Consider the following 20,747-nt stretch of genomic DNA (forward strand, 5'->3'; position numbering starts at 1 on the left):
CATGAGTTTGAAAACTCGGCGCGGATTCACTGCAGCAGTTGTGTTGTAATTTCATTCAAGAACTACGAAAAGAGCAGGTAAATCGATAGATGACTGAGCTATTGTCTCAAAGCACGCATAAACAAATAAGTAACATTGAACTTCGTCGACATGCTAGCGCGTAGATTAAGTTTGCAGACGCTCGTAGTCAGCTGAGTTACGCTAAAGATAGCGATTAACGTTTAAATTAGCTAACGTTAGCTAACTCTGTTAGCAAAGCTTAGATAACGTTACGCTTTTGGTGAATTGGCTGGCTAATGTAAGTTCTTGTTGAATTTTGCATCGTTGCTATAACTGCCAAACGCTGGCAAGACTACTTAGATTTGCGTTGCTTTGAAGCACTTCACTCAACACTAAGTTAGCCCAGCTCGGTGTCGGGACTAGTTGGAAGCCATTTACTATATCCCGTTCTGTGTCTTCCCATTCTGTGTCTCCCTCTGAAATTTTCAGTGAAAGAATGGATTCTCCAGCCACACTTAGCGACGAGGGCACGTTTAAGACCCCTAAACCCGTCCGGGTGAGGAGCTCTCCGTCTGGAAGCCACGGCGGGACCCCCGTTAAAATCCCGGCCTCGCCTTTTATGAAGAAGCTTGGCTGTGGGACTGGAGTGAACGTTTATCTCATGAACAGGTAGATTTACACTTCACCTCTCCCTCTTCTCTCCCTAACCTCTTACAGTCCGGTCTCTCTTGTATGGACAGAATGGCTCCATCTGTCAAAGTGTGTTGAAATATTATTGAAATAAATGTTGCTTAGTGTAACTACTGAATGCATGCCGAATTGAAGACTGGACCCTAAGCATTTGTAAAAGATCTGAAGTCATGTTCTATGAAGTGTGTACATGTGTTAATAAGTAAGCCTACATTTATCTGCCAGATGTTTGAATGGAGTTTCATGACGTTCTCTCCCTACAAGAGAGAATGTTCAAGTCCCTGGATAAATAATGTCAAAATCAAACAACTTTAACAAAGTATTATTAAACAAACTTGTTGTAGAGCGGGTAAGCTGAACGCATCCCCCTGGGCTGTGAAGAAGATCAACAGTAAATGTGCTGCCAAGCAGGTGAAGGTTTACCAGAACCGACTCAACGAGGAGGCAAAGATCCTGAAGGGAATCCAGCACCCAAACATTGTTGGTGAGACAAGACGGCTTGAACCCTTGAACCTTTATACAGTGTAATAGTCAATTTGTAGTACCAGCCGCGCCCCTTCATGAGATTCCTAATCTGTAATATGGCAGGGTCAGGGTCATTCTGTCTGATTAATCTGCCGTGATGCCATGTTAATACTGTCCTAGATGTCATTCTGTGTTGAATTCCTCTTGTCGTTCTATCCATCCTTGTCTTAACCACCAGGTTTCCGCGCCTTCACCACGGCCAAAGATGGCTCCAAGTGTCTGGCCATGGAGTATGGAGGAGAGCAGTCACTCAACGACCTGATAGAGAAGAGGAGAGGGGACGGCCTCAAGGCTTTCCCTCCCGCCAACATAGAGAAGGTGGCGCTGCATGTGGCTCGAGGCCTGCAGGTAAATAATAGGACCCTCTTTACCTGGTATTAACATGAATCTCATATCTGGATTGTGTTTGGATATGATTTTAAGTAGATTACATGTACACCTGGCATTAAAATACATCCCTGGTATACACATTGAAATTGGATTTCTCTTTCCCTTGCCAAAACACAGATTGTGTACATCACTTCCTCAGTTTACCTCCATTTAAAATTGACAGTAAACACCTCATCTTCCTTGTTAACCATCCACCAGTATCCTGACAATCCATTGTTGACAAGTATGTTACTATCTGAGCTGTTCTGCCACCTGTTTGATTGGCATGTGTTTGCAGGTTGAATCCATGTGCAGAACTTTATTTCTGTTTACATAGTTGCTATATGTGGACTGGGGTCACATTGCATTTATAGTTTGTTGTTAATGAGGCTAAATGTGTGTCTTACCACCTCCAGAGGTGGTTTGGCTGATCAGATCTTCAATGCTTATCAGGTGCATTTACACCTGGATTGTGTGTTTTTGCTCTACTTGATAACAATCCCATCATCCAGGACTCATGTTAATGCACGTGGAAACGGGGTCATAGTCATGATATTCAAAAACAGCTTTATAGCATATGTAGATGATATGTACATAAAACCCATATGGATTCATCCTCCAACAAAAAGGGAGTTATTTTAGAGTCATAATATAATTAGGATAAAATACACTTGAGAAACAACAGAGAAAGACAAATTCAGTATGTCAGTGGTTTTCTCTATCCCAGATGACTCTATTGTCTCTCCTCTCAACATCAACCATCTTCTAATTTTATTTTAGAATTGAGGATCGTATGTCAGAACAAAATAAACTCAGAGGGACGTTGTTTAGACATGAACGTCACGCATGTTTTCTTTGTTGGTCCCTCCAGTACCTTCACAACGAGAGGAAGCTGCTGCACGGCGACATGAAGTCGTGTAACGTGGTCATCAAGGGCGACTTCGAGACCGTCAAGATCTGTGATGTGGGCGTGTCTCTCCCGCTGGATGAGAATATGAGAGGTAGAGAAGGCTGTCAATCATGGCATGCACGATGAGTCTCCAGGCAAAGAGTCTAAACTCCATGGACATGACATTATAAAAATTGGCCTATTATAGGACTTCATTACCCAGAAATTCGGTAAAGTCGGTAAACTAAATGTCTTCTTAGTGTGTGGTGGAGGTGGTGAAGAGCTTCAGCCATTGTGGGTGAGTCCAGCTTTCACTGGACAGAGCACTGCTCAATGCTATTTAGAAGACCTTTTCTATTTCACTCTTTAGTTTGGATTTGTCACTTTCTGTCTGGAGAAGTTTCCCACCAGTGACCAAACTGACACCAGAATTAAATTTGGGGAAATGGGTTGAATCTACAACATCTCAGTTAGTGGGAATGGGACGCTCCTCTCTGTTGTAGCACCACTGTGACTTAGGCTGATAAGACAGCTGGATTTTGACGTAACAGTATTGCCTAGTGCAGCTTCAAGGTCTGGAAAACGAATGGAATTTTGAAATAGAAATAGTGTAGGAACCATGAAAGCCAGAAACAGAAGGCACAAAGCAAACACTTTCTGGACCTGCTGCATGGTAAATGAATTATTATGAATTGGAGACTTTCTCTGTGGTATACTGCAAGACTACCTAAGGTGATTTTGTTGACATATGAGTACATTTTCCTGTAAGCACTCAAACATCCTGTGAATTCACAAAGTCAGTCTCAAACGCATTTCCAATCCACATTGTTTCACTTGGTGTCTTAATTCTGTGGCGTGTAGCTTTGGGAGAGAGCTGTTCATGTTGACAAAACTGATTAAATCGTCTGAAGCCAGAAGAAAAACTTTGTGCGCCTACTGTGACCTTTTTGAGTTCCACTTGATGAGAATAAGAAGTGGGAGGACGTGTGATTTTCAAGGCTGGTACCGATATGTTAGGACTGACTGTGAATATATTTAAATCTGACTCTTTTCACGCCAGAAAATTCCAAGTACCCAGTGCTTCTTGACAGTGTGGGTTGGTATTTGGAGGAAAACCCTCTCAAATAGGACACTAAAACCCTCCATTACTATTAGTACAACGACTAATAATAATAATAATAATAAAATATTCATTCATGTATATTTGTGTGGCATGTGATCAAAATGTCTCATTAGAATCAATTCATGTGAAGGGCTTCCAACAGACAACCAGAGTAGCATTGTTGAATGCATCATATCCATCATATCAGAGGTGAACTGACTGATATCCCATTTCTAATAAAAGCCCTGTATCAGCAAACCAATATACATGTATTGGTCTAGCCCTAGTTTGTATATATATATGTGTGTGTGTGTGTGTGTGTGTGTGTGTGTGTGTGTGTGTGTATGTGTGTACAAGTGGGATTAATTATAGATGGAGACACACAGAATTGGCAGGGACATTGAGGCGGATACCACTGTTTACAACAGTCGAGTTACTTTGTTTCTCTGCCCATACACAAACACATCAATTGTTCAGCTTTACTCTTTTTAAACTTCTTGTTATGCATACATGTTGTCCACCGGTGGGCTCCTCTCCCATTTTTGGTTTGATTTAAATTACATGTAAACAAATTAATCTTGATTTGTTTGAGTTTTAAAAAGGCCCACGAGCTTTGCTTTTGAATAGGAATTTGAATCTTGGCGACGGTGTTGTTGACACAGACAAATGAAATGTTGACATTGTAATGAAATGACTGTCCGGTCTAATTTGAGATTCGTTAACAGGGCCTTATTTTTTCTGTTTTCCATCCCCAGTGTCGGACCCCAAGGCGGACTACATCGGCACGGAGCCGTGGAAGCCCAAGGAGGCTCTGGAGGAGGGAGGGGAGATCACCGACAAGGCCGACATCTTCGCCTACGGCCTGACTCTGTGGGAGATGATGACACTGGCCATGCCTCACCTGGAGATGCTGGAGGACGAGGAGGACGAGGATGAAGGTGAGATGCTCTATGGTCGCAGGAGTATTTTAAAATGACAAGCCCTGTTCGGACGGGATTAGCTTTCAGGACGATGCGTGTAAAGTTGTCATCTGTCATGTTGATAGATAAGAGGAATGGAATCTACTCCATTTGTGCCGTGTCTTCACACCAAAAATGTACCAGACATCATGCGTAATTCCTGCAGTTGACGTTGTTGTGCTCCAACAGTAACGATACAGTGTGGCTGCAAGAGCGAAGACAAGGACCAGAGTTGAGACTTTGGGTCTGATCTTGACGTCTCTATTGTTGTTTGTTGTAGTAAAATGACAAAGTCCTAAAAAAAAACATTGTCATTTCACTACCTCACAACAACCTCAGGGATGTTAATTCAGATGGGACGGGATTTACCCCAGATTATTTTTTACTGTGCATTTTACAGGAGGAGAAAGAGGCAGGGATTTTTTACTGCTGCTGGTGTGTAAAGATTACAGACATGCTCTGGTAATGATTACATTACCCCCACCTCCCTCTGTAAAACTGATAAAATACAGTATGGGCATGCTACAGTTCAAAATAAGCGGTGTAATTAACAGATAAACAATATGCCTCTTTGCTCAGCTGCATTGTCCAAGGATACGTCAAGTTTGTTTCTGGTTTCTGTGTTCTTACCATTGGGTCCTAATGGGGAAATTGATTTTAGTGAGAGTTGAAGCAATTACCAGCATATATTTACATAAAGGTTATAGCCATTTAGCTTGTGTTTGAACGAGTGCAACAGCAGAATAAGCATAACTACCAGCTCTACAAACAAGCAGGGTTAGACAAATATATCAGTTTGCTGACATATTGGTGCAATATTGGCACTTTTTTAAATTGGATATTGGTCAGTCGTTCAGCTCCAGTATGATAGAGCTTCCTCCCTAACCACAGCTAGTCAATATGTTTTTATTATTATTTTTATATCAGATGTCTGACCAGAGAAATCCTTCCAGTGTGTTGTGGGAGGATTTTACTCAACAGTGTGTAAAACCTGCAGTGAAACCTGCCTCACTCTGCCTTAAGGAGCTGCTGACCCACCTGAAACTGTTTCATTAGTATCATTTTAGTGTCCCATGATGGTTTAATGCTGATTCAGAGACTTTTCAACCCTGATAAGAATAACTTTTTTTTATTCTTATTTTCTGGCATGAAAATGGTCATATTTAAAGATATTGAAGATAGGCACTAAATATCAGCATCTCCAATTAGCCTTCGAAAACCCGTATCAGTCAAACCCTACAAGCAACCAACAGGTGGGAGCTTACATGTCATAGTGTGTTTGAATCTTGAAACCCCAGATGATTCGTTGGAGGAGAGCTTCGACGAGGACGCCTACTACGAGCGGCTGGGGACGAGGCCGCCGCTGGACGCCACCGCTCTGGGCGACGCCTACCGCAAGATGGCTGAGCTCTTCTGCCTGTGCACAGAGGAGGACCCCAAGAGGAGACCCTCGGCCGCCCAGATCGTCCAGGTCCTGGAGAGCAACGCCCCCCCCCGGAGCCGACGCCCTGCGAGGTCATCGTCACCGACTGAGGTGCACACCCGGCTCTCCACATGCTAGTTAAGGAGGTTTTCTTTTCTTTTACAGCGGCAAGCTCATCTGTTTCCAATCTTTAATGAAAGTTGTCAAGGGATTTTTCAGGGATTCATTCAATATTTCACATTCCTTCTCTGTTTTTCTTCATTACCTCTTAGTTTTTTATCTTGTACTGGTTTTAGAAGAGGAAATGACCGCAGCTTAGCCAAGTAAGGACTTGAAGGCGATAGAAGTGTTCTGGGAAACCTGGCCCTGACCTTGAATTTTTGCTGTCCAGATGTGGAAACACCACCTCAATGAAAATGTCAGTTGACTTGGCAGCATAAATGAGCCACAGAAGTTCACTGTAGTTACTGTAATCTTAATCATACATCTGTTTCTGTTCTGTCACTTTCAATAGCACATTACTATCCTGTTTATTGTATATGTTCATATGACTTTAGCCGCTTTTCCACCGCATGGTACCGACTCGACTCGCTTTTGGTAGTATTACTTGGTTTTCCACTGCAGATAGTACCCCCTCAATGCCCAGATGTATACTAGATTAGCAAGAATTTCTGAGTATGCGGCGTGAGTTTACAGGACATAGGCTACTCAACCGCCCCAAAACGCACTGCGTCTCTTCAGACTGCGGAATGGCGGACTATGAGGCAGACGGTCTCCGAAAACGTTGCAGCAGATTTACAAACAGGCGTTATTTGGATAAACTGACCACATATTGGGAATCTACATGGTTACTTTCTCGCCTGAAAAAATATTAAAACTTAATAAAGTGACATATTAACAGTCGTAGAGACAAAATTACAACAGCTTTTAGCCTGCTTTAAAATCCCCGCTATCGCTGCCGGCAATGATGACGATTCTCTCAGACCAATCAGCAGTCTGCAGTGTTTTCACGTCACCTTTTGGTATCGCCTCAGCTTGCTTGGAATCTCGACGGAGGTGCTACCAAAAAAAGTACCAGGTACCAGGAACCATATTACCTGGTACCTGGTACTTTTTTTGGTTTGCCCAATGGAAAACCAAAAAAGGCGAGTAGAGTCGAGTCGAGTTGAGCCGGTACCATGCGGTGGAAAAGCGGCATTTGGCTCATCGTCTGTTATCCTTCAAGTTCTTTGTATGTGTATTTTTATGTTTCTATCAATAACACACTGCATTTCTGTAGATTTTCCATGTGAAATAAATATATACTGTGTGTAATTATTAGCCTTCCTCTAAAAGTGAGCTCAATGTGTATCTGTATACTCGGATGCACCGGTAGGAGACTAAAAGCCAAGGCTGCCCTGTTTTTCTTTTTTATCTTTAATAGTACAGTCTACCACACTGTTACTGTAGTGCAAACGCACGCATTTTGTGTACCATTATGAAAATGTGACATGCAGCTGTGCGAAAATGATCCTTTGATCCGTCCCGCTGTGTCAAACTGGCAGCAGACTGGTGTTTATTCCATGCAGGCAGTTGTCTTGTGCCTTAGCAGCCTGTGGGGATTCACCAAGGAGCTACAGGTAACTGGATAGGTTAGCAAGTGTGTTCTGTGTTGTTGTTGTTACTGCTAGGTTCATCTGGCCTGTATGTAAAATAGAGAGGTTGAGGGAATGACTTATGCACACTCTAATATGACATGTGATCTCAAATCAAATAGAAAACAGCAATATCTGCTTGAAAATTGAAAATACATGGATAAGTACTTAGTACACAATGAGGAGTACAAACCACTGTATGGCACTGGACTGGGCAAGGCCCAGGTCAGAGGTCAGCTGATGTTGGTCTCCACAAGTATAACATGTCTTTATACTGTAGGTATATGCATAGCTCACTCTATTGCTTTGCTTGATAACATATTTTAGTCAGTCGGACTGTACTTGTGTTTTGTCGTGAGTCACGATGCAAGTTGTGACAATGTACTGCTAAAAAAAAAAAAAGTCCAATGTTGGCAGGTCTGGCCTATTTAAATAAAGTGTGTAAACCATATCAATCATTTTTCAAACAGGTCATGTCAAAGTATCCCACACAGTGATAAAATAAATGGAAAAAACAAACACTTTGCATAAGGTGATGAGGGCTTTATTAAAGAACATGGCAACTACAATAACTACAATAATTCCTAACAAATTCCTGACAAAAACACAACATCTACAAACACATCGAGGAGATGGTACAGTTCCAAACCGCCCCAAACCTGTGAACTGTGTCACAGCAGTGGTAAAACAAACTATTTACAGATGGACACTGCTGATGGCCCTGGGCGTACCTGAGGCCCTGCTGGCCCTGCTGGCCCCGCCAGACGCTAAGGCCAGCTTTCAGGGGTCAAGGGTCACTCAAACCACGCGCAATTTTTTGTAAATTCATTTTTTTAAACTTTTTTTTTTATTATGTAATATTCTTCTTTTATATGCTTGTTTCTTTTTAGCTTTTATTAACATCTTGAACCTATTACTCTTGCTGCCAAAGACCTAATTTCCCCATGGGCATCAATAAAGTTTCATCTTTTAATTTAATATAATTTCATTTAATTTTACTGTCATCTAATATTTAAATGTTTTGTTAGGGTGAGTATCCACAAATGAGTTATCCCTACTTTTACGGAAGTATACGTTTGAGAATTTGTAAATGAATTAGTTGATAATAATTTGATCTATATTTTACCGTACTATTTAATATAAAACTAAGATGAAACAATGTACCGATGCCCAAAGATAGTCTAGCAGCCTAGATTAGTGCCTGGCCCTCTTTCTGACATCGAGCTCGATGTCCGGCTCCTGCCGTCCTCCCAGGCCAAAGGACAGGGCCTCCCACAGGCGCTGCTTGACCTTACGACCCAGCTGCAGGGTGTAGGGGCGAGGCCGGCCGGAGGAGAAGTGCAGCATGGGATCCACGGCCGTGTGGTAAATCTGCTGGTACTGCTCTGCGGTGCGGCCGTGGATCAGCAGGGGCTCGTCTCTGGTCTGCGAGCCGCCGTTCAGGCACGTTTCCCGGTCTGGGGAGAAGGACCGGGGGCGAGGCCGGCAGTCCAGCAGGACTGCGGTGTTGCGGAGAAACCTGTCCTCCGGGGGCTCCTTGAGCGCTCGCAGGTTCCCCTCCTGCTCGCCCTCCCTCCTCCTCCTTTCGAGAGCCTAATAGATTGAAGGAGAGAATGAAGGGACGGGTCAGCAGTGGTACAGAAAGTTCTGTGACGCGCTGGGCAACTTTGTTTACAACAATGGTTCTCAACCTTCTGGCTCGTGACCCCTTGGGGGGTCGCAACAGGCTGCAGAGTGATGAACAGTTCACCCAAAAAATGATTTCCCCTTTCCAGGTTGTTCCATTTGGTTAATTAAAAAAACTATTCATTATTTAACAAGAGAAAAGCAAAAATTAGAGAAACATCTGAAAAATTAGACATGATAATAAACATGTTTTTTTCCCAATCCCATAAATCATCTTGCAACTCCCCAAAATGATCTCGCAACCCCCTGGGGGTTCCCGACCCCCAGGTTGAGAACCACTGGTTTACAGCAATGTTGTAAGGAAACATTTCCCAAGGATATTTCAACGCTCTTACATTGCAACTTGTTACCCAGAGAAAAGCTGTATGTATGATTTTAAATTGTATGTTTTTTCATTTGTCACGATGGAGGATACTCCACAAATCACGTGTGAAAAATGATGAATGGTGAACATAAAAAAAAATGAAAGTCGAAGAATGTCGAAAAACGTTGAATATCGCCAAAAAAAATGAAAATTGTTGAAAAAGTTATGAAAAATGTAAGAAAACTGAAGAAAGGCGAAGAAACGTTGAAAAAACATTGAAAATCGTCGAAAAATGTAAGAAAACTGAAGAAACGTTGAAAAAACGTTGAAAATCGTCAGAAAACTTTGAAAATCGTTGAAAAAACGTCAAAAACTTTAAGAAAGTCGAATGTCGAAAAAGTGTTGAATATCGCCGAAAAAACGTTGAAAATTGTTGAAAAAACGTTGAAAATTGTTGAAAAAGTTATCAAAAATGTAAGAAAACTGAAGAAACATTGAAAAAACGTTGAAAATTGTTGAAAAAAACGTTGAAAAATTGTCAAAGAGCTGTGAAATTTCTCAGAGGTTTCCTTCTCAGTCTCAGAGCCGAATGACTTATGTTTTGGACACGGTTGCGAGGGATTTCAGAACTTTAATGACTACTTTTAAATATTGGATAATGTAATAATGTAGGATACCATTAACATATCAACCTATGAATATGGCCTAATGAATCGCCCACTAGGGGCTCATTTCTAATGAATCGCCATGCAAATTCAAAGAGTGCTGAAGACTGCGATTCATAGGGGCTGGACACCAGGCTAGGGTGCGATTCATAGGGGCTGGACACACACGCACTTGTGTGTGTGTGTGTGTGCCCGCGCGGGACCGATGAATTATGGCCAATAAGAACTTTATTAGCATAGATCTATTTACTCTATATAACACATATTCAATCACAATGAATAGGATTTTAGACACATTTACCCCCTATTGACATGTAGTCACATCTTCAGATGCCCTCTGGTTGTGCGTCCCTCCGACTCATACTAGGTGTCATCTTGCTCCAACTCCAAACTATAGGTTAGTATTATGGGATTTCAGTAAAGTTTACATTTCAGTCTGGTAAGAATAGAATTTGATCAAAACCCGTCCAATTGACTGTAATAACAGCTGATGACAAATAAACAGATGGGTAAAATATAACCTCCAGTCGGGGATCTTCAAGCATTCATTTGTGTTTTATCCCTTAAGGACCTCATCCTCATCATTTGCATCAGTTTGATTCTTCTTCCTATTATGTATCATATCAGCTTAGGTCATAGAGATTTACATCACCCTAAACATTTGGGTAAAGTCTCTTCTGCAAATAAAAGGTGCGACCTGGATTACCCTCCACTACATCCCTGCATATGTTGGTATTAGCATGTGTTGTGTTGAGAAGTAATAGAAATAGAACGCAACTAGTCCAGCTGACAAATTTACACTCAAAGTCAGGTGTCAACATATATATTTATGTTGTTCTGATTACACTGGAAACAGATTATTTTGTCAGCAACTGACGGCTGCAACATTGCTAACAGAACATTGAGGATGTCTCCAGCTGTGACAGATGTTTGTCCTGCATGGTCAGTTTTGGCTTAAATATACTTTTCTGTACTCCTCACTCTTCTTTTCTCGGTTCAGTCACTCATTCCCTCCTACAAGCTGTCCAGCCTTGGGATTCTCAGTGGCAGTTTTGGCATTTGGGGTGGCATGTGTCTCCAGGACCCGTGGAAAGGACCAGAGTAAGGGTTCTTGAACATTTTAGACAAAGTTTGAAACATATAGTCTCCCCCTGGGACCAATTCTGATGATTAAATCATGAAAAACCGTTTTACTTTTACCAACATGTTTTAACTTTATACCTTCATTAGGGTAAGCTTAAGCTTCAGATTTTATTTGCATGGAGAGAAGAAGAGCTTTTTCAATAATGTCTCTGAAGCTTTATAGACCAATAACTTGCAGCTTTTTTGGATGTGCACAATGATGCCACACTGGGGACAGTGCATTGCCTCCCCCAACTGCACCAGAGTCTATTTATGTGTGTGTGTGTGTGTGTGTGAAAGAGAGACAAAGAAAGTGAGTGTGGGATAGAGAAAGAACAAGACAAAGAAAGAGAAGACTTTGTTTGCTCAGTGAGGATGTATAACACAAAAATATCCAATTCTATGTGTTGAACATCATTACTCTTTGCACTTAGGTGACAACGCATGGTCGTTTTTCTTCTTCTGCTTCTTATATTTTGTCTACCTTATATTTATTCCACAAAATTTTCCCAAGAAAGAGGGACATTTTCAAATCTTGATGTGAGCGATACCTGCCTTCAGATTGTCCTGGATGATTCCTCAGCCCCGTGGCACTGTGAACACACAGAGGATTGTATACCTACACACGATTGCCTTTTGGTGTATCTTCTAGTCCTGCTGTCTTTCAGAGAACCATGGAAGGGATTCTTCATGGTGTCCCCCATGTGATGATGCCCCTGGATGACATACTTGTCACTGGTCCAAGTGAGGCTGAACATCTCAAGACCCTTGATATGGTGTTGCAGCATCCGGAGGACCATGGACTCAGACTCAGGAGTAAGTGCACTTTTCTTGAAAAAGTGGTCTACCTAGTGTTCAGTTTGAATATACTTTGAATATAAAGAACCATTTTCTTCATATTCAACTTCTACTCAACAATTGAAAAATTGTAGCTTGTTATTTGGAAATTGCAGTAGTCAACAAAAGTGTTTTACAATTATACAGATAATATACCTAATTCCTTTAAAGTAATAAATTGTATATGTGCTATTGTTTGAACTAACTAGCCTAGGATCTTTTTATGCATCATTTTCAGAAAAAAAAGCTGGGTTCATAAAACAAAAGTAATAACTTTATTAAAACTATTTACATGGCAGAATGCACTTAAACATCGATGGCATCCACTTTTCAACAGGTCAGTGTCTAGGAAGATATTTTCCTTCCAAAGTGTCCAGAAAACACTGGAGCTGGTAGCAAGAAAAATGTACAACAACAAAGGAGAACGTATCTTGTCAAAGAGGCACCTAATTTCCTTTGTAATTAACTCAGAGCTAAGATGCAAAAGACAAAACAACCCAAAGACTTCAATTCCCAAGATGCATTAGGGCAGTCAACCTATGAGGGTGTATTCAGAACTGGGAAATATTTTATGGGATTCTCCTTATCAAGCAAGATATAAAGACATCTGAACAGAAAGCACTGGATATACAGTATATATATACACAACACTTGAGTAAATGAGGCAGTACTGAGTCTTTATAAATACTGGGTGACCAGACTTGTTCTGCTTTCTGAACATTTTACAACCCAAGACCTACTTTATCCTGAACAAACTTTGTGTCATCACTTCACAACTGATGCAAATATTTAGCACAAACAAAAGACAGGCCTGCTCAACATTAAGTATGAGCAACTTTGATATGAAAAGCAATAACAAGACAAAGAGAATCCAACAATTGCAGTTTGATCATTTCTAATCCCTAGAATGTAATAAATCAGATAGTTGAATCAGTCAATTCTTGCATCATTAGAATATCCCCGATCTACTTCTTTAGTAGCCGAATTCGGTCCAAACCTCTGTGTTCAATCACAACATTAATGTCGGAGTCCTTCATGCGATGAAATTGTAGACGAGGAAGGTCGGTGTGTTGCAGTACTTGGTGGCGAACAGTTTGCCGTCGGGCGTCGGGTCAGAGAAGGCGATTTCCTCCTTGGTCAGGTGACTGCCGTACATGAAGGTGCTCCTACAGAACACAGGGAGAATCCACTTAAGAGAACAGAACAGATAAAAAATACCTGATAGCCCATTAGCCAGCCTAGTGAAATACATGTTCAGCGTGGTGTTGTACCTGACGGTGTCGAGCATGCGGGTGGCGATGGCCTGCCGCCTGGCCAGGCTGAAGACCCAGACCCGGCTGACCCCGCACAGGGCTTTCTCTGGGATGGTGGAGCAGCACCAGGCCCGGTGGGGCTCCATGAAGTCCTCCTTGGTCAGGTCCTTCTGCTGGTCCGGCTGCTCCAGGACCCGGTACGCCTGCAAGGGACGACGGAGAGTGGATCCATCACTACCCCATCAGTGTCAATACAAGATACTGCTGTAGCACTGTTCAGAGTTTAGAGTCTATGCCTGCAATCCCAACCGACACAAGATGAAACAAACCTAACAAGCCCTATGGGGAAATTGGGTTGTTGCAGCAGAAAACAAATAGGATAGTATACAGGTATGAAACTTACCTAACACATCCAACAGTTACTACACTAGAATGTATTGCTGCATTAGATAATTTGGCCCAAATGGCAGCAAGAGGTAATTGTTTACAGTTTTGTTGGCAGTCAATGTTGGCTAAGCACAGAGTAGTTAGAACTAAGCTAAAGGCTACAAGGTGTGTGCACAGGTTTTCCTGAAGTGGCACAGCTACAGCTATTCTTGGCCAAGATTCTCACACATGCCATAAAGACCTCATGCTCCATACAGAGCCAATGAGTTAGGAGGAGTAGTCCAGCTTGTAGTTGACATCACACTGGGCAAAGTGACATTTTTCTTCATATCATACCTTTCATTCACGTATTTCTACTTAATACTATGAGCTGTTCATGGGACTCTTGGGACACCAAAATAGACTGAACAGGACCGTCTTTGCCACACACACACACACACACACACAGCCCGTCCTACCTGTCGTATGTGTTCGGCGATGAGGCAGCCCACCACCATGCGCTCTGTGTTGATGAACAGGTAGGTCTTGGCCTGTCTGGGGCAGCTCAGAGTCACCTGCTGGAAACCCAACTCGTTGTCCGCTACGCAGCGCACGTCCTCAGCCTGCAAACACACACACACACACACACGTATGAGGCATGAGAAACTGCAAGCATGAATGCTTACCACATGTTCCTTAAAGAATGAAGCAGAAGTGCATGCAGTGCCCAGACCCACACCTTTTTGAGAGCATATTTGGGATCATCCGGTAGAACCATGAGGATTTTTCCGTCCCAGAACTCAGCCACCACCCTCTCTTTCTTCCAGCCCTGGCAACACAACAGAGAGAGGAAGCTGCAGTTACAAGCCAACAACACAGAACAAACCCACCTCCCATTCTACACACTCATGCCAGCAGCCTTGGCAGAGTGTCTGTAGAAAACACTCACTTCCCAAGTATCGATACTGTAATGACATGCTGTTTGGAGGAAAAATGTCTCTGAAGGAAGAGTTACCACAAATTTGATGCTGTCGAGGAAGCGCTGGTGGAACTGGGTGTGCTGGAAGTTGTCCTCTGGGTTGTCGGCGCTGTACACCATCCCACAGGAGCTGCAGGTGGTCGCTCCGAACTGCTTCTGACCCGCATCCTGCATGGGGAAAACACAGAAGAATTACACTCAACACACACACAGAAACACAAACACACTACATTAAACCAAATCACTTCATCTCAGATGTGTTTGGACACTCTTTATCAGTAGCATCTTCAATTGTGCTACAAAACCTAGTAGGTCTCACTTATCTCTTGTTTCATTATCCCTGGTCATTCTTTTTGCATAAAGACAGATTGACATGGATAAGTTGGAAGCTGAAATTCACTTTCAAATAAACAAATAGCACTTTAGGGGATTATGTGAAATCTAGAAAATATAGATAACTCCTTGCAAAAACATAGCACAAATTATGTTTGTTAAAGAGTAACTGGGAAACACTGTACTGATCACCAAAATTGGATTGATACTTATTATAAATCAGTAATAGTTTTTGTATTATACAAATAATCTAATACTTTAATATGCATTATATATATATATATATATATATATTGGCATTAGCCTTCAAAAACCAATATTGGTCAAACCATAGCCAACAGCATTAGCATACTGATATAACACATATACTATATCATTGTTCTAATGCCCAAGTACATAACAGAATGCCCTGCTCCACTCAGCCCAACACAGAGACAATATTAACATACGATAATGAGCTGGTCGTCATCCTGTTTGTCTTTCTTCCTGCGAACGCTGCGCTCTCTGGATGCAGCAGCGCTGGGCTGCAGTGTCACCACCTGGCCAGAGGGGGTGCTGCAGGACACCGGAGGCCGCAGAGACGACTTCTTCTGTAACCTGCAGGAAAACACACAGCAGCACAAATATGGGTTATTATATGACATTAAGACATGACAACTGAGGATATGGCATTTTAAGTGACACAAGAAAGATGACATCAAACGATTGAAAAGGTTAAATCAATATATCATTGCCAATTTCATAGTGATACCCTGGTATAATTACTGTAAACAAATGAGACCATGTTGGAGACAATTGGTAGCCTCTATCTCACACCAGTAGTATTGTTAGTGCCACTGTTTCTCCAAATTAAGACCACATTTCCCATAAACCCTGTCGCTTCCTGTCCCCCTCCCTGAAGAGGATAAACATGTTGGAAGTGTTTTTTTCCATCGGCCTTTCACTCCTTCCACCATCTGCTGCCAGAAACTCTGAAAGCTTTAGCTCCGTTTGCTCTGGAAGAACAGAACCTCTTCCCGTTTTGTGCTGTAAAGCAATCCAGCAGATTTCCTGCCAAATCTGACCAGGTGGAACATAATGTAAAAAGCAGTGTAAGGCCGGTAGAAGCTGACAATTTTCTCAGTGATGGTCTTGTTTGTTTACGGTAATTATACTAATGTCTCAAAATTAAAGTTAAAATCTTGTAGCACCTTTACAGTGTTAATGACCACATTTTAACATGTTCTCTCACCTCTTGGAAGCAGAGCCAAAGATGGGATACACCGCTGAAGATTCTGAGGAAAAACACCACGTGAAAGCATTAATGGAGCAACGGTGACATGTTCTGATGGTACCGTTCAAAACCATACACCAACCAACCAACTTTAGGGCCCATTCAGACGAAGCATGTTTGGAGAGGTTTAGTTTAGACCCTCAATGGGAACAAGGAAAAACTCTCATGAAAACCTGGATATGGTGGACTGTAGTGGTGGCAGATATCACTAGGTAAAGTGTTTGCTCGGTGTTTCACTGGACTGGACTCAGTAAGAAAGGAGCTGATATCTCACAGTTCAAGACTTGCACCGGGGCTATTATGCATTCTGTGTGTGTGTGTGTGTGTACCTTTGGGTGGGCTGGAGGCAGCACTGGAGGGGCTTATGTCACTCAGGTCAAAGACGGGCTCAGAGCCACCGTCTGTCAGACAGTCATCCTGGAGACAACAAAAACAGACAAACTGCAATGTTATGAACAGCAGCAGAAATACCAAAAACTTTATTGAATAATCACTGGTCATGATGATTCTTATTCAGCCACATTCATAATTATTATGAATCACAAGTCTTGTCGGACTGTTGGAGAATAAAGATCATACAGGCTAGAAAAGCTTAAAAATAAAAAGCTTAAGACTTTAAAGCCTTGTTAATGTCAGTTACATTAAAAGAAATTCTGCTACAAAAACAGAAATGTAGGTCTGCATAACCAGGTCCGAAAAGCAGAAGAGACAACACAAAACCTTTAAGAACCCTGAATTTGTTAAGCCTACATTTAACCTGCAGATGCCCTGTACAACAAAACACATGTACAGTACATGCATACAAACACACCTGGGTGTTGATGGTTAAGGCTGTGGATGCAGGGCTAGGCATTGGGGACCTGGTCAGTACAATCTTCAGCTCCTTGGTCACCCCATACTTGTCTGCCAACACCTTAGGAGAACTGAGGGGAGAAGAGGAAGAAGATTGTTGTCCACCTGGAACAATGCATTATATCCCAAATATGTATCATTTCATAAAAAGGCTCCAATGAACCAATAATCTGACAGCCCATAAAGCACCTTAGCAGTAGTGGAGTTGCTGGTTGGTTGTGACCAGACTCAGAGTCCATCCAGTCCAATGGGTCAAAGATGGCGGACCTGGGTCTGTCCTCTCCTCTCTGGCTCGGCTGGGTGGCACTCTACCGGCGATAACAGACAAGATCACATCAACCATCACATTTAAATTCACCTCACACACACATATGTACAAACACATAACAGGGCTACATTTTGCCGCCCTTGTTTTCTGAAGCTTTTAACGAATATAGGCTCTTCTGGCTGCCTTGCTTCTCTTTTAATCACATCATCACCTGATTTGGCCTGTGATTAGCTTCTGTTAATAGGTTTGGTTGTGTGTGAATCAGTTTTTCGGGTCTGTCACAAGGCAGCCCAACTCTGCTTTGGCTGTCTGGGAAAGAGAACATACAAAGGCAACACAGTATGCATAGCACAAACATGAAAAAAGGTGCTACTCCTCACCGCCTGAGCTTCTTTCTGCTGTTGGTTCTTCACAGGCGGCTGCTGTGATTTCTCCCTCTTAGCCTCTGGCGGAGTGCCTTGGCTTTTCCCCTGGGCTGGAGCTGGAGCCGGCCTGGCCGAGGCCTTCGGCGTGGATTTCTTGTACATGGAAGTAGGCTTCTTCCCTGTGCCGAAGAAAGCGGCTCCCACAAAGATCTTGGGCTTGGGTTTGAGGCTGCTGAACATGATGGTGATTCCCTTCTTGGGCTCTGCTGGTTTGACAGCGGCGTTGGCTGGAGCCATCGCTGGTTTAGCAGCGCCACTGCTGAATTTAAAATCATTCAATTGCACATTGATTAGAAGACTAGATTACAGATAAATTATGACTAAAACTAGACAAAAAAGGTAAACATCAACGAATTAAAATGTAAACTTGAGTAAAACTGAAACACAAAAATTATTACACCTAAAATTGAAAAATGCACACAAAAAACAACAGGTGTATAGAACTATCTAGAAATAAACATGATGTACAAGAAATTAAAAACCAGCATTTGCAAGTGTCAGAAAGCCAAATGTAATACTTTTTAATGACCTTTTTACTGCTACCTGGAATTGAATTTAAAACCAATTTAAAAACAAACCTGTTACTAAGTTTGGTCAGCCTGATTGTCTTGGGAGATGTTGTGTAGTCTTTGAAACCCATCTTCCCCCCATAACCAGACGCTGCCACCATCTTTCTTGGCTTCTTGCCTCCCTTAACGGTATTCTTCTTCTTCTTCTTCTTCTCTGCCTGTTTGGCCTGGGAAGGAGGGAGAGGAGGAGGAGAGGGAGGCTTGGACTCCTTCAGCATCTTCCTCTCTAGTGGAGTAAGGTAGAGGGCCTTCCGCTTGCTGTAGAAGGAGCCTGTGACCATGACCGGTTTGATGGGAGAGGTTTTACGGGGCGATTTGGCTGGCGAGCCTAGAGAAAGAGGAAGAGAGATACCAAAAAAAAGAGAAAGAGAGATATGTGTGAGAGAAAGTAAGGGAGTAAGAAAACAACACAGAACAAAAACCTCTATCCGCTGAACCCTAGTTAGTAAAAACATAGCACTGGTTTCAGCAGTCATCCCTACCTGCCAGTCTGCGAGGGGATTTGTGCGGCGAGGGACAGGTCTCCTTCTCCAGCCTGGTGGCTGGCTTCTTCCTGGGCGACCTCCTCTTCGAGGGAGACGCCTCCTCCCTCACCCCCTTCTTGGCTGGGTGACTGGGATGGGTTAAAGAAGATAGAAGATCAATCAGATGGAGAGCTTTCAAATACAAGTGTCGGTATATGTGTGTAAGTGTCTGTATATGTGTCAGTATATGTGCAGGGTGTGTAAAGTGACAGTAGTAGAGCATAAATGTGAAAGAAAATGAATGGACAATATAAAACAATATTAACATGAAAATTTAGGAAAAAGTTACGATATATACAGTATGAAAATAATGATACATGCATATGAAATGAGAAAATGAATATGAAAAAATTAGAATTTATTGCCAATGTGCATCATTAGCTGTCTACAATGTCAGATCATACATATGCACAGTCACCTTTTCTGCACATATGCACATTTTGAGAGTAAGCCAGCCAGTCAAAGACTTTAAACAAAGCAAAGCGCTTAAAATAAATCCAATCTGTTGATGGCTCACCTGTCAGAGTCCAAAGAGGGGAGCTTTCTCTTCCTAGTGGTATTGGGCATCATTTTCCTGAAAACCACCTGCACATACAACACAACATTAGCAGCTATTCTACTTGAAGGCACAACAGATAACACCTCTAATGGTCTAGATGGTCACTTTTGCCATTTCACCAGCCAACTATGTTTACAATACAGTATGACCTGGCAAAGTGGCTGGAAGAGTAAACAAACTTATCACATTCGAAGTTTATTAATTCCCCACCCTGTAAGCAAGGCAGCATTAAATTGCTATTTTTGTTAATGGAGTTTGGCGTGACACTCCGTAAGAGACACCATGGACGTATTGAACGTACCCTAACGCCAGCTGACTTATTCCTCAAGACCTCACTGACACTATTGATAGATTAGACTAGTATTATTCAAGGTAGCCACCATGGCGACCGTATCTCAGGCGTCAAGGTAGTCACTATATGCCTAAAACGGCAACCTACTTTGTTGCATCTGTAGAAAACAACGAATTACCTAACTACATGCAATCGTTAACTTAGCGTGTAACGTAACATGTTAGCTACTGAAGCGCTTATTTAACACGAATCGCCTAGCTGAATGGATAATTGGCGGGACGATATTGGGGTGCCACCTGCCTCCAAAACAATTTAGTCAGCATGAGTGGCTCATGCGCCAGACACTGAACTAACACCGACATGTTTGCTTTTATTGCGCAGTTTTAATGCCAGTGTTTAGATAAATCGTCAGGCTTGAAAGGCAGAATGACTTGTCTCCGCCTGGCAAAACTACTTTGCGCCACACAGATGAGAAGCAACAAAAGCATATAACACTAAAAACATAATCAACAACTATATAAGAAGTATTATACAGCTTACCGAGCACAACTGTGCCGTCCGAAAGATGTTTTAAAATAAAGTTTGAGGAGCTCGGTGTTGTTGGCGGTTCTCCTGCTCTGCCCGCGGTTGTTCTGAATAATGTTTTGAACAGCGCGCGCCACTGGCAAAAAAAAAGTTTCACAACCTACTGTGACCGGACCGGAAGCGGAAACGGCCCAGAGACCACCAACGTCAAGCCCGTCAGAATAAAAACGTAATAAGACTTCCGGTCAGGGGCTTCAAAATAAAACGTCCATTAACGAAACGTTTCAACGTTTTTTGAGAAGTACAGAGGTGAAAATGAAGAAT

At 42.3% G+C, this 20,747-nt stretch overlaps 2 protein-coding genes across 2 annotated transcripts; one reads left to right on the forward strand and one right to left on the reverse strand.

The window, feature by feature from the left end:
• pbk (PDZ binding kinase) lies at window positions 1-6,067 on the forward strand. Its single transcript, XM_071922462.2, is given in 8 exon segments — window positions 1-77; window positions 490-669; window positions 1,035-1,174; window positions 1,394-1,563; window positions 2,456-2,585; window positions 4,331-4,513; window positions 5,833-6,023; window positions 6,026-6,067. Coding segments are annotated over 7 exon segments (1,029 nt in total). The 5' UTR covers window positions 1-77; window positions 490-496.
• Window positions 6,068-12,504: 6,437 nt separating this feature from the next.
• Window positions 12,505-20,526, reverse strand: esco2 (establishment of sister chromatid cohesion N-acetyltransferase 2). Its single transcript, XM_078290047.1, has 15 exons — window positions 20,439-20,526; window positions 19,565-19,632; window positions 19,006-19,136; window positions 18,533-18,851; window positions 17,910-18,213; window positions 17,451-17,569; window positions 17,221-17,332; window positions 16,739-16,826; window positions 16,368-16,410; window positions 15,586-15,733; window positions 14,840-14,971; window positions 14,564-14,653; window positions 14,304-14,447; window positions 13,477-13,661; window positions 12,505-13,371 (listed from the first exon to the last, which is right to left on the reverse strand). The coding sequence occupies exons 2-15, from the start codon at window positions 19,615-19,617 to the stop codon at window positions 13,239-13,241; spliced, it is 2,001 nt and encodes a 666-aa protein (XP_078146173.1). The 5' UTR covers window positions 19,618-19,632; window positions 20,439-20,526; the 3' UTR covers window positions 12,505-13,238.
• Window positions 20,527-20,747: the final 221 nt, after the last annotated feature.

Source organism: Centroberyx gerrardi, chromosome 18 (assembly GCF_048128805.1).
Source record: "Centroberyx gerrardi isolate f3 chromosome 18, fCenGer3.hap1.cur.20231027, whole genome shotgun sequence".
Lineage (NCBI taxonomy): Eukaryota > Metazoa > Chordata > Actinopteri > Beryciformes > Berycidae > Centroberyx > Centroberyx gerrardi.

Coding starts and splice junctions, on each gene's coding strand:
- esco2 (XM_078290047.1), bottom strand. CDS start 19,617: ATGATGCCCAATACCACTAGGAAGAGAAAGCTCCCCTCTTTGGACTCT. Junction 16,827..17,220: donor CCTTAACCATCAACACCCAG/GTGTGTTTGTAT, acceptor TGTTGTCTCCAG/GATGACTGTCTGACAGACGG. Junction 14,448..14,563: donor CCAAATATGCTCTCAAAAAG/GTGTGGGTCTGG, acceptor GTGTGTTTGCAG/GCTGAGGACGTGCGCTGCGT.